Source organism: Bos indicus x Bos taurus, chromosome 16 (assembly GCF_003369695.1).
Source record: "Bos indicus x Bos taurus breed Angus x Brahman F1 hybrid chromosome 16, Bos_hybrid_MaternalHap_v2.0, whole genome shotgun sequence".
NCBI lineage: Eukaryota > Metazoa > Chordata > Mammalia > Artiodactyla > Bovidae > Bos > Bos indicus x Bos taurus.
The window spans coordinates 4861868-4879998 of NC_040091.1; the positions used below are offsets into that span (position 1 = coordinate 4861868).

Sequence of the window (18131 nt, forward strand, 5' to 3'; positions counted from 1 at the left end):
TATAACTGAGATGTTCTTTTTATGCTTCTTTAGATATTGTCTGTCATCCACCTCAAGTTCCAAATGGAAACATTCTCTCTGGATTTGGACCCATGTATAATTTCAACGACTCTGTTCTGTTCAGTTGCGAGAAAGGCTATATCCTCAATGGCAGCAATTTAATCCATTGTGGTGTTGATGACGAGTGGCATCCTTCTCCTCCCACTTGTGAACTCAGTGAGTATGCACCAAAGGGATTTTCATAATTGGCATCTAAAGTTAACCAGAAATATGGGTGTAGCATGCTCACAGGCACAAGCCCACTTTAATCTGAGTCATTTTACATTAAATTAGTACTTTTTTCTAATTTTCTCATGTCAGGAGAAAGGTTTAATTTATTATTTTTTTCTGCTAGTAATTTCTTCATGTTATCTGTCTGAGGATTTTGTGTACCTATAACATGATTTTGACAAGTGACATCATAGATATTGCAGATTTATTAATTCCTAACAAAAATATTTCAGTAGACACTAGTGAAGTGTCTCATCCTCATGAAATAAACATATCCTGAAAATTTTTTGAAAGATGAAGGTAAAATTGCTTCAAGATTTTTCTTTTTAAAGTTTGCACATAGATGCTCTATGGGCTGATGTTGGCCTTGATACCTTGAAGTTGTAAATACATACAGATAGGTCATCATATATAATGATACTTATTGTTAACATTCATAAAACACTTTATATCAAGAACTGCTCTAAATATATAACTTTCAATTAATTCAATTACTTAATATTTACTGCATATTCAGTCTCGGGTTAGGAAGATCATTGGAGGAGGAAATGGCAACTGACTCCAGTATTCTTGCTTGAAAAATCCCAAGGACAGGGAAGCCTGGTGGGTACAGTCCAAAGGATTTCAGAGTCAGACACAACTGATTGACTAGACACACACACATGATCCTAAGAGGTAGTTACTACCTCTTTTTAAAATTTTAAAATTCCGTTTTAATGATGGGAAAAGAAATGAGTAAGTTACCAGCACAAGCTGAGTTAGTTAGGGGTGGAAGCCACTGCTACATTGTGGTTTATTCAATCCCTTCTGCCATTACAAGGAATTAGGTTACATTTTACATATGTAGTGAAAAAATTTGATAAGTATGCAAATTGACAGACGTGTTGTTGTTGTTCCATTGCTAAGTCATGTCCATTGACTTGCAACCCATGGACTGCCGCATGCCAGGGTCTTCTGTCCTCTACTATCTCTGGGAATTTGCTCAAATGCAGTCAGTGATGCTATCTAACCATCTCATCCTCTGCCACCCAATTCTCCTTTTGCCTTCAGTCTTTCCTAGTGTCGTGGTCTTTTCTAATGAACCAGCTCTTAACATAGGTGGCCAAAGTATTGGAGCTTCAGCTTCAGCCACAGCCCTTCCAATGAATATTCAGGGTTGATCCTTTAGGATTGACTCATTTGGTTTCCTTGCAGTCCCAGGGACTCTCGAGTCTTCTCTAGCACCACAATTCGAAAGCAGCAAAATTTTAATAGAAGGAGCAAACAGCCTTCTCTATGGACCAACTCTCACACCCATATATGACTACTGGAAAAACCATAGCTTTGACTATGTGGACCTTTGTTGGCAAAACAATGTCTCTGGTTTTTAATATGCTGTCTAGGTTTGTGATAGCTTTTCTTCCAAGCAGCAGGCATCTTTTAATTTCATGGCTGCAGTCCCTGACCACAGTGATTTTGGAGCCCAAGAAAATAAAGTCTGTCACTGTCTCCATTGTTTCCCCATCTATTTGCCCATGAAGTGATGGGACCAGATGCTGTGATCTTAGTTATTTGAATGTTGAGTTTAAAGTCAGCTTTTTCACTCTCTTCTTTCACCATCATCAAGAGGCTCTTTAGTTCCTCTTTACTTTCTGCCATTAGAGTGGTATCATCTGCATATCTGAGGTTGTTTTGATTCCAGCTTGTGATTCATTTAGCCTGACATTTTGTATTATGTACTCTGCATATAAGTTAAATAAACAGGGTGACAATATACAGCCTTGTCATTCTCCTTTCCCAGTTTTCAACCATTCCATTGTTCCTTGTCTGGTTGTAACTGTTGCTTCTTGACTCACATACAGGATTCTCAGGAGACAGGTGAGGTGGTTAGATATTCCCATCTTTTTAAGAATTTTCCGCAGTTGTGACCCACACACTCAAAGGCTTTCACATAGACTATGATGCAGAAGTAGATGTTTTTCTGGAACTCCCTTGCTTCTCTATGATGTACTGCATTCTGTCAATTTGATTTCTGGTTCCTCTTGCCTTTTCAAAACCCAGCCAGCACATCTGGAGGTTCCCAGTTCACATACTTCTGAAGCCTAGCTTGAAGGATTTTGAGCATAACCTTGCTGGCATGTGAAATGAGCACAGTTGTTCGGTAGTTTGAACATTCTTTGGCCCTGCCCTTCTTTGGGATTAGAATGAAAACTGAGCTTTTCCAGTCCTATAGCCACTGCTGACTTTTTCAAATTTGCTGGCATATTGAGTGCAGCACTTTAACAGCATCATCTTTAGGATGTTAAATAGCTCAGTTGGGATTCCATCACATGCACCTAGCCTTGTTCATAGTAATGCTTCTTAAGACCTAAGGCCCACTTGACTTCACACTCCAGTATATCTGACTCTAGATGAGTGACCATGCCATCATGGTTATCAGGGTTGTTAAGACCATTTTTGTATAGTTCTTCTGTGTTTTTTTGCCATCTCTTCTTAATCTCTTCTGCTTTTGTTAGGTCCTTACCATTCTTGTCCTTTATTACATCCATCCTTGCATATGTTTTCTTGGTATCTCCAATTTTCTTGACGAGATCTCTCATCTTTCCCATTCTATTGCTTTCCTTGATTTCTTTGCATTGTTCATTTCAGAAAGCTTTCTTATCTCTCCTTGCTCTTCTCTGGAACTCTGCATTCAGTTGGGTATGTCTTTCACTTTCTCCTTTGCATTTTACTTCACTTCTTCCCTCAGATGTTTGTAAGGCCTCCTCAGATAACCACTTTGCCTTTTTGCATTTATTTTTCTTTGGGATGGTTTTGGTCACTGCCTCCTGTACAATGTTATGAACCTCTGTGTGTAGTTTTTTTTTTTTTTAATTTTTTTTCTTTCTTTTTTTTTTAATTTTATTTTATTTTTAAACTTTACATAATTGTATTAGTTTTGCCAAATATCAAAATGAATCCACCACAGGTATACATGTGTTCCCCATCCTGAACCCTCCTCCCTCCTCCCTCCCCATACCATCCCTCTGGGTCGTCCCAGTGCACCAGCCCCAAGCATCCAGTATCGTGCATTGAACCTGGACTGGCATCTCGTTTCATACATGATATTTTACATGTTTCAATGCCATTCTCCCAAATCTTCCCACCCTCTCCCTCTTCCACAGAGTCCATAAGACTGTTCTATACGTCAGTGTCTCTTTTGCTGCCTCGTATACAGGGTTATCGTTACCATCTTTCTAAATTTTTTTGGGGCATTCTCTCTACCAGATCTAACCCCTTGGATCTATTCATCACCTTTACTGTGTAATCATAAGGGGTTTGATTTAGGTCGTACCTGAATGACTTAGTGGTTTCCCCTACTTTCTTCAGTTTAAGCCTGAATTTTACAACAAGGAGCTCATGCTCTGAACCACAGTCAGCTCCAGGTCTTGTTTTTCCTGTCTGTATAGAGATTCTCCATCTTTGGGTGCAAAGAATATAATCAATCTGATTTCGGTATTGACCATAAGGTGATGTCCATGTGCAGAGTCATCTTTTGGGTTGCTGGAAAAGCTGTTTGCTATGACCAGTGTGTTCTCTTGACCAAACTTGTTAGCCTTTTCCCTGCTTCATTCTGTACTCCAAGGCCAAACTCACCTGTTATTCCAGATATCTCTGGACTTCCTCTTTTTGCATTCTATGAAGAAAAGAACATTTTTTTTAAAATTTAAATTTACTTATTTTAATTAGAGGCTAATTACTTTACAATATTGTATTGGTTTTGCCATACATCAACATAAATCTGCCACGGGTTTTTTGATGTTAGTTCTAGAAAGTGTTGTAGGTCTTCATAGAACCAGTCAGCTTCAGCTTCTTCAGCATTAGTGGTTGGGGCATAGATTTGGATTACTGTGAAACTGAATGGTTTGCCTTGGAAACAAACTGAGATCATTCTGTTGCTTTTGAGATTGGACCCAGGTCCTGCATTTCATACTCTTTTGTTTGACTATGAGGGCCACTCCATTTCTTCTAAAAGATTCTTGCCCACAGTAGCAGATAGAATAGTCATCTGAATTAAGGTTTTCCCTTGTGGATCAGCTGGTAAAGAATCTGCTTGCAATGCGGGAGACCTGGGTCCTCTCCCTGGGTTTGGAAGATCCCCTGGAGAAGGGAAAGGCTACCCACGCCAGTATTCTGGCCTGGAGAATTTCATGGACTGCATAGTCCATGGGGTCGTGAAGAGTCGGACACAACTGAGTGACTTTCACTTTCTGAATTAAATTCGCCCATTGCCATCCATTTTAGCTCACTGATTCCTCAGATATCGATGTTCACTCTTCCATCTCCTGTTTGACCGCATCTAATTTACCTTGATTCATGGACCTAACATTCCAGGTTCCTATGCAATAGGTCCTTTATGGCATTGGACTTTACTTTCATCACCAGACACATCCACAATGGAGTGTCATTTCTGCCTTGGACCAGCGACTTCATTCTTTCTAGAGCTATTAGTAACTGCCCTTCACTCCTCCCTAGTAACATACTGAAAAGCTTTTGCCCTAGAAGGCTTGTCTTCGGGTGTCATATCTTTTTGCTTTTTCATACTGTTCCCGGAGTTCTCATGGCAAGAATACTGGAGTGGATTGTCACTTCCTTCTCCAGTAGTCCACTTTTTGTCAGAACTCTTCACTAGATGCCCATTTTGGGTGGCCCCACATGGCATGGCTTATCATTTCATTGAGTTAGGCAAATCTTTTCACCAAGAGAACAAGGCTGTGTTCCGTGAAGGGGCTACATGACAGACATGTATCCTCTCTTCAATCCATGTGTGTCTTTGGCATCATATTCAGTAGGGGAGAAAAGCAAAATCCAAGAGCTAAGTGGAGGCGAAGTTCAAGCTCAAGTCATGAAGTTCCTGCTGACAGTGTTATAGTATCTGGGGGACAGTACAACTTCTATTGTAATTCCCCTTTAGGCAAGATCTGGGCCTCCTTACCTGGTCTAGGGAACATAGACTCAGGAGTTAGGTCCTGCCATAGGAGGAAGAAAGCCTTGACCAGAAATGGAGAGACTTTTTCATAGATGAGACACTCCCATTGTCTCTTCCTCCACCTCCTTTTCCTTTGGGAAAAGTGAGCAAGGAGGTGAGGGATCGGTGGATGCTCTTCTGGTCTTAGATGGGAATGTTGGGAAATGAGGAAAATTACTCCATTCAGACTACAAGAATTCTGTCATTGTGTAAGTGACATCAAGGAGACCCAGACTACATGGATTCCATACAGTTAGATTTTAACATATTATGTAGAGACAAATAATGAGCAGTCCTGGTTTAGATCAACCTATTGAGAAATCAATATTCAATATCAGGAATTAACTAAATACACTTGAAAAGAATGATATTCATAATATGACTATGATTCTATTGGGAACATAGGGAATATTTTATTAATAAAAAAACAAAATTAAAAGCATATTTAAAGAAGAATAGGAGGGTGAATAAATAGCATCTTTGGAGGAATCTACCATAATGAGTAGAAAAAACAGCTAATATATTAGTTTCTCATATATAAATAGAGGCTCACAGATTCTTAAAAATCAACCTGTTTTCTAAGTTAGGTTTAAAGTTTCAATGACCGCTATGTTAAAAACAAAAAACTTTTTACCGTCTATAAATCATAAAATGAAAAGTTGTATATCCAAGTTGTCACAAATGTGCTATATCCATATATTTGTAATTGGTGATATTTATGGGTAAATTATAACCTGATATAAATGTCAGGTATTACTATGACATTTTAAGGCTTATTTTGAAAAATTAAGAAGTTTGACAGATACAGAGATAATTCTAGATTTATTTGCAATTAGAGAGCTAGAGTATTTTATTCTAAATTATTTAAAAAGAAATCTAGTGTGGAAAAGTGTTATCTGAGAGAAAATTACTACAGCTTTAAAAAGTATATTTATTTGATGCATATTAATATATGTACATTTGTGTCTGTGTGTGTATGTATAACTGACTACATTATACACCTGAAACTAACATAACATTGTAAATCAAATACATTTCAATTAAAGTAAAATAAAATAAATATGTATTTATTACATTTCCCTTATGTCAGCTTTTTAGAACATTTCAAATTAGGTATTTTTTTACAGCTTTATTTTTTTATTGACATGCAATAAAATACATACATGTAGAATATGTAAGTCTATCAATTTGACATATGTATGCACTTTTGAAATTATCAGTACAATCAAGATAATGAACATATCAATCTGTCTGAAAAGTTTTCTCATGCTTCTTCCTCAAGCCCTTCCCTCACTGTCCCCAGAAATTCATTGCTCTGCTCACATTGGCTCGCATTGGTTCATAGATTGGCTCACATTTTCTAGAATTTTATACAGATGAAATAATATGCTTTTTTATAAGGCTTTTTTCATTCAGCACAATTATTTTCAAATTGATAGATGTGATTATGTACATCAATAATTTATTCCCTTTTATTGCTGAATAGTATTCCATGGTATAAATATCCCATAGATGTTCAGCTATTTCCTTACTGAAGGACACATCAAGGGAAAATCTTTCTACTTATTTACATATTTACCATTTCTGATGCTCTTCATCCTTTGTGTAGATACAGATTTCTATCTGGTATCATCTTCCTCTTGCTTGAATTACTTCCACCAATATTTCCTATAATTTAGACATGCTGGTAATGAATTCTTTTAGGTTTAAACGTTTGAAAAAAAATTTAGTTTGCCTTTGTATTTGGAAGATATTTTTTCTGAGTAGAGAATTCTAGATTGTTTTTTTTCTTTTGCTACTTTAAAAATATTGCTTCTATTGTCTTCTTTAAAAAAATACTTATTTATTTGGCTGTATCAGGTCTTAGTTGCAGCAAGTGGGACCTTCGCTGTGGCATGTGGGATCTTTTTGTTGTGGTGGTCAGGTTTCTCTCTGATATTGCATGTGGGCTCCCAAGTGTGCAGGCTCAGTAGTTGTGGGGTGTGTGGGGGGAGCTTACTTGCCCCATTGCACGTGGGATATTAGTTCCCCAAACAGGGATTGAACCTGAGTCCTCTGCATTGAAAGGCAGATTCTTAACCACTGGATCACTGGGGAAGTCCCTATTATCTTTTTTTTTTCTTTAACTTTTGTTGAAGTATCATTGGTTTTTAGCATTCTATGTTTGATGTATGCAATAGTATATTTCAAATTTGGCATATACTACAGCATGCTCACCACCAGAATTTGAGTTTACACTCATCACCATACAGTTGATCTCTTTCCCAATTTTGCCCTCCCCCCACCTCTTTTCCTCTGGTAGCTACTACTCTGTTCTCTGCATCCACATGTTTGTTTTATTCATATAGTTTGATTGGTTTTTATGTTTTGCATATAAGTGAAACCATAAAATACTTTTTATCAACAAGATGTTTGTTGTCAGCCTTGTTCTTTGCTCCTCTGTATTTAGGGTGTCTTTTTTCTTTCAGTTCAGTTCAGCCGCTCAGTCGTATCTGACTCTTTGCGACCCCATGAATTGCAGCATGCCAGGCCTCCCTGTCCATCACCAACTCCCAGAGTCCAACCAGACTCATGTCCATTGAGTCAGTGATGCCATCCAGCCATCTCATCCTCTGTCATCCCCTTCTCCTCCTGCCCCCAATCCCTCCCAACATCAGAGTCTTTTCCAATGAATCAACTCTTCACATGAGGGGGTCAAAGTATTGGAGTTTCAGGCTCAGCATCAGTCCTTTCAATGAACACCCAGGACTGGTCTCCTTTAGGATGGACTGGTTGGACCTCCTTGCAGTCCAAGGGACTCTCAAGAGTCTTCTCCAACACCACAGTTCAAAAGCATCAATTCTTCAGTGCTCAGCTTTCTTCACAGTCCAACTCTCTCATCCATACATGACCACTGGAATTAGAAAGATTAAAAAAAATTTTTTTTATCTTTGATTTTAGGAAATTTGATTATGATATGTTGTATCTTCATTCAGTTTTCTTTTTGTTTATTGTCACTGGAGTTTATTGAGTTTATTTAATTTTGGTTAATAATTTTCACAAAACTTGATAAATTATAACCATTATTTACTCAAATATTTTCCACCTCTATTCCCTTCTTTCTTTCAGGATCTCTGCTTATGCATATATGAAACCATCTGAAATTGCTTCACAATTGATTGTAGCTCTGATTCTTTTTTCCCCAGTCTTTTGATGTTTGGTATTTCATCTTTTATAATTGTTATGTGTTCAAATTTCTTAATCTTTTCCTTTGGTATGTCTAATATAATGTAAATCTGACTAAATTTTTTTTTTTTTTTTACTTTTAAACACTCATCTGTTAAGTGAGACCTCTCAACTACAAGTTTTTATTTTTATAAGTTTAAGTTGGGTCTTTTAAAATATTTATTTTATTTTATTTATTTATTTTTTTACTTTACAATATTGTATTGGTTTTGCCATACATCAACATGCATCTTCCATGGGTGTACACGTGTTCCCCATCCTGAACCCCCCTCCCACCTCCCTCCTCATACCATCCCTCTGGGTCATCCCAGTGCACCAGCCCCAAGATTCCTGTATCCTACATCGAACCTGGACTGGCGATTCATTTCTTATATGATATTATACATGTTTTAGTGCCATTCTCCCAAATCATCCCCTGCCTCCCTCTCTCACAGAGTCCAAAAGACTGTTCTATACATCTGTGTCTCTTTTGCTGTCTCGCATACAGGGTTGTCGTTACCATCTTTCTAAATTCCATATATATGTGTTAGTATACTGTATTGGTGTTTTTCTTTCTGGGTTACTTCACTCTGTATAATTGGCTCCAGTTTCATCCACCTCATTAGAGCTGATTCAAATGTATTCTTTTTAATAGCTGAGTAATACTCCATTGTGTATATGTACCACAGCCTTCTTATCCATTCATCTGCTGATGGACATCTAGGTTGCTTCCATGTCCTGGCTATTATAAACAGTGCTGCAATGAACATTGGGGTACACGTGTCTCTTTCAATTCTGGTTTCCTCCATGTGTATGCCCAGCAGTGGGATTGCTGGGTTGTATAGAGGTGGTCTTAAAATATTTTTAATGTCTCCACTTATCATGCTCAATCTCTCATCTATATACTTAAATATATGAAATATAGTTATAATAACCATTTTAGTATCTTTATTTTCTAACTATATCACATGTCACTTTAGGGTTTGTTTCTATTGATTGATTGAGTTTTCTCTTCATTATGTGTTATATTTTCTTTGCCTCTTTGTATTTATTGTAGTTTTAAAGTTGAATACCAGACATTTTGAATGTGATGTTTTGGTGCTGGATATTTTTGAATTTGTTGAAAATATCTTTGAATTTAGTCTGGGATGCAGTTAAATTATTTGGAAGCTGATTATCTTCAGTCTTGCTTTTTAGCTTTGTCTAGAGGGATCAGAGAAGCCCCCTGCAGAGACAATATTATTCTGATTATTTTATCAATTCCCCACAAAATATGAGGCTTTCCAGTCTATCTGGTGGTAAAATGAGCTATATTCAGGCCTGAGTGAATATAGATATTGTTTTCTCTGCTCTTTGGGGTTCTTTGTTGGTTATTTGCTTACATGCAGCTGAAACTTAACATGTAGCTGAAAACTTGAAGGGGATCCTTTGAAGATCTGCAATGCTCTGTCTCTGACCAGACATTTTCTCTTTGTCACTCTGCCCTGTGAACACTGACCTCTCTGAACTTCCATCTCTATTTCATTAACTTCTTAATAACCTTCAGGGAGAGGTGGAGTTTCTGCCTTGGTTCTCCCCTCTCTGTGCTGAAGCCTGAAAACTCTCAGACTGTGACCATCAGAGAGCTTTTCTCATTTGCTTCCTCACTACTAGGGCCCAATGTCTTCTTACTGCTTGATACTTTATGTCAAAAAACATTATTTCACTTAGTTTGTCTTTTCCCCCTTTGCCCTTTTTAAATTGTTCCAGGCTGAGAGTGAATCCTATCCTTGTTATTCCGTCTTGATCAGAAGCAGACATCCAAATAAAGGTTCTAAAGTATTCTTTCTCTTCAATTTTACAACAAAAGAAGAAAAAACCCTGACCTCAGGCAATGACTAAATTTCATCCTGTGTATTACCTCTAAAGCTGATATAAAACTCTGAAAATATTTATTTCTTCATCCTTGACAATAGAGAGAGAGGTATATATAAGTCAATAAAGACTTGCCAAGAGGTATATGTTAATAGGCAGTTCCAATCATTCTGGATGTGGTAACCCCAAGGAAGATCACAAAAAGATGAATTAAGAATTTATTATTGTTCATGAAAAAATGTTGAAAATTAAAATTTTATACAGGCTTCCTTTAGCACCTAAGTTTTCAACATTTTTGTTGAAGAGTAACACACAGAAGAGAGCACAGCAAACACCCCCATGTAACCACTGAGAGGTATCCCCATGGCGTTAGCCAGTCGTCAGTCACTTTCCTATCCAAAGGTAAATGTTCGGCTGACTTACAACATATATTTTAGAGCTTTATATAAATAGAATGGTTTGGTGTTTGTACTTTGCTTCTTTTGATCACATTATATTTGTGATATTCATATTCTGGATTGAAGCTCTGGTATGTTTCTTTGTATACCTGTTTATTACTCCCTTGTAACATATATATAATTGAGTTATTCATTCTCTTCTTGATGGGCATTTGGATTGTTTCCAGTTTAGAGTTATTAAGAATAATTCTGCTTTTAGTATTCTTGTATGTCTTTGGGTGCACAGATGTATGCCGGATAAACATGCAAGAGTGAAACTGTTATGGCATAAGTATAAATGTTCATAAATAGTAGATAATGTTAAAGTTTTAAAATAGTAGTCTATATGATCTCAGTCCTTTAAATTTATTGAGACTTCTTTTATTGCAAAGCATGAAGTAATTTTTTGCAAATGTTTAGCATGTACTTGAAAAGTGTATTTTGCAATTTTGGGGTGCAAATTTGAAATTTTTGAATTTGCTAATGGTGCTATTCAAATATGCATCCATTTCCATGCTGACCTCTTGTCAATTTTATCAGTTCCTGAGACAGGTTTGCATGTCTCCCTGATGATTTTCTTAAACATGAGTATCATTTTTTATTTATCAGAGGTATACTGCTCAACACAAGGGATGGAGACTGTTAGAATCACAAATGAAAAGAGAGGTTTTCCTGTTAGGAGTGAGTATACCAATGAGGACCATATTTCATATACATGTGATGGAGGCGATTAGCCTGTTTCTCCTGATGGAAAAAGTGTATGCCAAGAAGATGGCACACGGAAGCCTGAAATGCCAGCATGTAAAAAAGTTAAGAATAGTGAGAGAGCTTTTCACAAGTATTCTACAGATTTCTCAAATGGTCCCACTTGGTTCCACAAATGATCATAGTACTTAATACCAGGTGACTTTGGGGTTGTTCTTTTAAGAAATATTGTGCAAAAGTGGTTGCAGATACTATACCTATCACTAGTGCCATGCAAGGAGCTATAGAACAAAGTTTATCAGTTGGAAAACATAAACAAAAAGTCTTAGAAGAAAAGTTTTCTTGCAAGAGAAAATAGCAGAGTTGATAAAATCCCCCTCAAAGTCTCATTTTCTCATTTTTCCTGCATATATACTGTGTAAGCACTGTGCCCGATGTTCCAGTAAAGAGAGACACCATCCTACAAAGCTCTGTATTTATAAGTCAAGAGGGCAAGAAGCATTTATAAACTTCTGTAAAAATGGAAGCTCCCACATTGAGGAATTAACTTAGGGGAGCCTTTGATGTCTAGTGACATTTCTTGCTCTAACTCAGCCTTGCTGATCCATCTGATAGTTTAAATGCCAGAAAGCAGAAGAAATGAGTACCTAGGGCTATAAAGATCTGTCTCTAATCAGGTTAAGAAACGAAATGTCATCATTGTGAAAGATTCTTCACACCAACACGATAGAGATTATTGGGTACCATAGTTTGGGTTACTCTGAAAGCCAAGCTTGACAAAATGACTGGAGTACCAGTGGTTCATTTTGGATGCGCTCGGCTCCAAAAATGGGAACTAGGATCTTGGGGAGCAGGCGTGCAGGATGACATGGAAACAGGGAAAAAAGGAAAAGATAAGTATCGTAAACAGTAGGTGCTCAGTTCTTTGAGACCACTAAGTATAAGGAATGCCTTTTAAAATTGTCTGTCTGAAGGGTGGGAAACTGAGGTGTTTATCCACTGCTTTCTGTCTCCCATAGTTTAGGGTTGCCCTGAGGGCAGTAACTGCCCCCTCTTCAATTCCAATTATAGTTCTCCAGCTTCAGAGAAGGCCCAAGGCAGGCAAACTGAGATTTACTGTGAATGCTTTCTGTAGAATACCATCCATTATGTCCATGGTATTTTCATGATTTTTCTAACAATTTCATTTAGCTCAGGAAGATTATGAGGCCTGAACAATGAAAAGTATATACCTAAGACCATATGTAGATCAAGGCTGGCAGCGGGTGTAGCAACTAAGAGCAAAGTTTCTGCTGCCTAAAAGGATGTGACACTGAGGAAATTATTTTACAGTTTCTCTGTAGTATCTGATCAGAGTTGTAGTGGGAATTAAATGAGATAAGGCATGTAAAGGATTTAGCACATGACTGACAAAAGGACTTGCTCAACAAATGTTAATTATTACTACTGTAATTTGTATTATTGCTATTATAATACTATTGTATTATGAAAATGAAAGATAATATAGAACAACTTGAAAGACCTGAGTGTAACTTATGAACAGACTTTCTCATCATTCTGATTGTTAAATGCTGTTATATTGCCTTTTATTGAGAAACAGTGTGCTCAAAAATATGTTTCCCTTACAGTTACGTGTTTGAAACCCAAGGTAGAAAATGGAAAGCTGTCCGTGGATAAGGAAAAGTATGTTGCATCTGAGAATGTCACCGTCCAGTGTAACTCTGGGTTTAGTTTGGTCGGTCCCCAGAGTATCACTTGCTCAGAGAATACCACCTGGCACCCAACCGTGCCCACATGTCACTGGGTAAATTGCACCCATGTATGTCCCTGTATGTCCCTTTCAAACCTTAAAAATTATGCCTCCCCCAAAGCACTTATCCCAGCCAGCACAGGTGAGATCTGACTTTGTCAAGCTGTATAAACAACTCACTAAAAGTACCACCACTTTCCACCTTGAAGCACTGTGGTGAGCTGGCAGAGGCAACTTTCCCTGCTAGATTTGGTGGGTTCCCATAGTCCCAGGTATCCTTACCCTTGGCTCTACATTTTATATAATAAATGCTGCTTGCTCCATTCCTTATTGGTCATTAGAATCATTCCTCAGTTATCCTTTCGGGGGTGCTCTAGGTCTCCTTTGCATCTCTGCATCTTTTCTGCTTCACCTCTGCTTGGCTGCTGCTCAGAACAGGTTTGGGCTTGGCCTGAATGGTCACCTTTGCTAGGATGCAATCTTTCTTGATATTCTACTCATCTATCCATCCACCAGACAAGCTTGCATTTGTTAGTAATGCCTCTTAAATCCTCCCGACCCCTTTGCCTCCTCTTTTCTTTAAATCACTTTTAGGAAGTCTGTGAGCAAGTGCACACAGGCAGACACTTCAGGCAGTGTCTCCCAAGCCTGCAGGATATGAAAAACGACCCTAGAGTTGTATAAACTGTCTTTAAGGACCAGACGTTTTTTATTGAAGGATACCCTGGCCAGCTCACCAATTCTTCCAGCCATTTAAGTAGAATATGCACATTTGTGTAGGTCAGGGCTTTGAATTAGGCAGATGCCCTGTACCTTTACTTCCCTCATAGCCTGGTTGGTAAAGACTCTGCCTGCAGTGCAGGAGACCCGGGTTTGATCCCTGGGTCAGGAAGATCCCCCTGGAGAAGGAAATGGCAACCCACTCCAGTATTCTTGCCTGGAGAATCCCATGGACAGAGGAGCCTGGTGGGCTACAGTCCATGGGGTCGCAAGAGTCAGACACGACTTAGCGACTAAACCCCCTCCCCCCCAACCTCCCGTACCTTCAAAAACTGCCTCCTGGACTGGGCCTTTCCCTGACAGCAGCAGCATTCTAGGTGCTTGGCTATCCTCAGCTGCGTGGCCCCCCATGCTCAGTGTGCCCCTCTTCTGCAGGCCTTTGGCAGCGGGAGATCTCCAGGCCCTGGAGCCAGAGCTGATCCCACTCACCTGCAAAGCCTTTAGGGTGGAGGGAAGGTTTTTTGAAAATCATTCTGAGGTGGCAGCTTTAAACTTGTGACAATCAGCCCCCATGTGCACTTGCTGCCTGATAGGAGCTCCTCTTAAACAATTGGAAGGAGAGAGTCAAGTTTAAGGGCATCACTGAGACATTCTCTTAAAAAGAGGAAAGAAAGGGGTTATTTTTGCCTTTAGATCAATGTACAGAGTCTCTGGTCAACAAATGTGCTGTTCCTTAAGCACCATCACTTACTGTAATAAGTGTCTTGGCTTGGAGAGCTGGGATTATGGTGATTGCTACTGAAAATGTGTAATTTTTGATTATCTAGACTTTTCTGATTCAAATATTTAATCTTCTGGACTTGAAGCACTGGTTAATTAAATAAGCATTTTTCAAATATCACATTGTCTCTGTTGTCGTTACTGTGCCATGTCCGTTGTTCCACGCACAGCAAACCAAAGCTTACAAGGAGAACAAATCTCAAATCCACTTCTCTGAAGGCACAGGGCTTGGGTATTTATGAAATAAAGAATGAAGAAGCTGGGAGGGTATGAGGCACAGGGAGTATGTGGAGTATGGGGAAAGGTGATTGGGAAAAGGCATAGTAATTGTCATTTACACAAGTATACCTAAGCTATGGGCCTCTGCAAGTTCAAAATGTCATCAAATGGACACTGGTGAATGCCCAGTTGGAGGGTCAGTGGTCCTATCTAGTGTCAACCAGCTTAGGTCCAACCAGATGCAACTGACTCCACGTCCCTGGAAAACAATGGGCAAACATCTGATTGTTTTGGCTACATGCTGCTTAGAGGACATGCAAGTCTTTTGTTGTAACAATTAAAATGACCTCCTTTATATCTAGGGCTGATTCATGTTGATGTATGGCAAAAACCAACACAATATTGTGATTATCCTTCAATTAAAAATAAATAAAATTTAAAAAATGACCTTGACTAGATGAAATGGATTTAACTAATGACTACTCATGGGTTCACAAGTCATCTTGGTTAGTATGTCACATAGAATATGACACATTTCTAGTACAAAAATCCACAAATATCTGCAACTAAGTTCTTCTTCTTTTTTTTTTTTTTTGGTACCTCAGAAAGAATGCAAACCAGGAAATTCAAAGGTATTTATAAGTTACTTTTGCTTGAATGCTTTTACTCCACATCTCAATATATCCAAACTCTACCTACTCTTTATGAACAGAATAGGGCACAAAGCATTTTGGATTCTCAAAGTAAAACATTTATGTAACTAGAAACCAAAGCAATGAAACAACAACAACAACAACGCTGAAAGTGCAGAAGTCCTTTATTGCTCACTTGTTAGTTACTAACTCACCACTCTATCCCTGCAAAGGATTCCACTATGCTCACTTTTAAGAGCACAAATTGGTTTATGTTATTTAACTTTACAGAAATGGAATAATACATTATGTATTCTTTCTTTCATGACTTTTCCCACTAAATATTGTATGTGTGAGATTCATCTATCTTGTATGTAGTTAAGGTTCATTCATTTCCATTTCTATTAAGTATTTCATTGTTGTATGATTATATCACAATTTACATGTTTATTCCATTTTTAATGGACATTTATTTTCAGTTTTCTTGGCTATAAACATCTTTTCATGTGTCTTTTGCCGAACGTATGTATTCTTGTTGCACAAATACCTAAGGATGGAATTGCTGGATCATGAGAGGTATGTATGTCGGAGAAGGGGATGGCACCCCACTTCAGTACTCTTGCCTGGAAAATCACATGGATGGAGGAGTCTGGTAGGCTGCAGTTCATACGGTCGCAAAGAGTCAGACACGACTGAGCGACTTCCCTTTCACTTTTCATTTTCATGCATTGGAGAAGGAAATGGCAACCCACTCCAGTGTTCTTGCCTGGAGAATCCCAGGGACGGGGGAGCCTGGTGGGCTGCTGTTTATGCGGTCACAGAGTTGGACACGACTGAAGTGACTTAGCAGCAGCAAGAGGTAGGTATGTATTTGTTCAGCAGTTTTCCAAAGTGGCTATACCAAATTGCATCCCTCCCTACACCCCCCACTCCCTACTTCAATCTCTGCCAGAACCTGTCTGCTCACCAATGCAAGCTGTGTTCCTTTTCTTCCCTTCCATTTTTACATCTCTGTTCCTTTAATGATGCTTTCTAGAATTACTTATCAGATAGATTTCTTGCACTCAATTCCGGTGTCAAGAACTACTTGTTGTCAGACTAAGGCAAACAGCAAATTCTTATTCATTCATATATTTTGTTTATTCAGCAGGTGTTGAGGTGATCTTTTCACGGAGAGTTAGGCTTAAAATTTTTTTTAAGACCTATTCCTGTCCTTCCTACCCTTTATTTAAGAAAATAAATACGTATTTTCTTCACTCTTTTGCATAAACTTAGAATTTCTGAACTGAAAATATTAGATCCCATCTACTTCTAGTTCAGTTCAGTTCAGTCGCTCAGTCGTGTCCGACTCTTTGTGAACCCATGAATCGCAGCACGCCAGGCCTCCCTGTCCATCACCAACTCCCGAAGTTCACCCAGACTCACGTCCATCGAGTCGGTGATGCCATCCAGCCATCTCATCCTCTGTCGTCCCCTTCTCCTCCTGCCCCCAATCCCTCCCATCATCAGAGTCTTTTCCAATGAGTCAACTCTTTGTATGAGGTGGCCAAAGTATTGGAGTTTCAGCTTTAGCATCATTCCTTCAATCCCAGGGCTGATCTCCTTCAGAATGGACTGGTTGGATCTCCTTGCAGTCCAAGGGACTCTCAAGAGTCTTCTCCAACACCACAGTTCAAAAGCATCAATTCTTTGGCGCTCAGCTTTCTTCACAGTCCAACTCTCACATCCATACATGACCACTGGGTGGCGGGGTGGGGGGGGGAGGGGGGGCAGGGAATACTATCTACTTCCAAACCCTTCTTTAAACATATGTGGAGACTGAGGCCTGCGGTTTGTTTTTGTTTAGTTGCTGTAGGGAGAGAGAAATTAGCCAAGATGGCATGGTCAGGCTGTCTCGCCCCTCCTTTTGTAAATAACCACTATGTAACAGCTGAGATCATTTATAGCACTGCACATGTGTGCGTCAGGAGGCACTCGCTACAGCTACTTTGTGCTGTAAGGATACGGGAGCTCCACTTGGAAAGTGGTGGCATTACTGCTGCGTCATGGCTGTGTCCATTGGGTCAGCCATGAGAGGGGAGAATATAGCGAGTCTACTGCTGTGACTGCTGCATCAGCCAGGAGAGAATACTGTTATGGCAGCTGTGCCAGCAGGAGAGAGGTTGTGTTGTGTTAGGTTATGCTATGGCTGTTGCCTGTAGGGAATAAACGTGTCTGCAGTTCCTGCCAACTCCCCCAATCTTCTTCCAACCTCTTAGCTGGAGTCTTGCCTACCCTGGTTTCAGTGAATAGTGCGGGCAGTGTGAACAGCAAGATAACTAGCACTGTGAACAGGATGAAGAACCATACAATTGGCATGGTCTGCAGGATACCCAGCGGGTAGAGGAGCCTGATGCTCCTCAGAAGAAGAGTTGGCAGGATACACAGTGGGTAGGGGAGCCTGAGGTTCCCCTGAAAGGAGGAAGCCAGTGGCCGGCATACAGAATGTGGTACTTTGTTAAACAACCCAATCAAAAAGTGGGCCAAAGAACTAAATAGACATTTCTCCAAAGAAGACATACAGATGGCTAACA

At 39.1% G+C, this 18131-nt stretch overlaps 1 protein-coding gene across 1 annotated transcript in view; it reads left to right on the forward strand.

Moving 5' to 3' along the window:
• The window catches only part of LOC113906354 (zona pellucida sperm-binding protein 3 receptor-like), a 63058-nt gene extending 48230 nt beyond the window's left edge, over positions 1 to 14828 (forward strand). Inside the window, exons 11-12 of the mRNA XM_027564360.1 lie at positions 34 to 216; positions 13086 to 14828. Coding sequence (XP_027420161.1) covers positions 34 to 216; positions 13086 to 13360 — 458 coding nt within the window. The 3' untranslated portion in view covers positions 13361 to 14828. The remainder of the gene's footprint in view (positions 1 to 33; positions 217 to 13085) is intronic.
• Positions 14829 to 18131: the final 3303 nt, after the last annotated feature.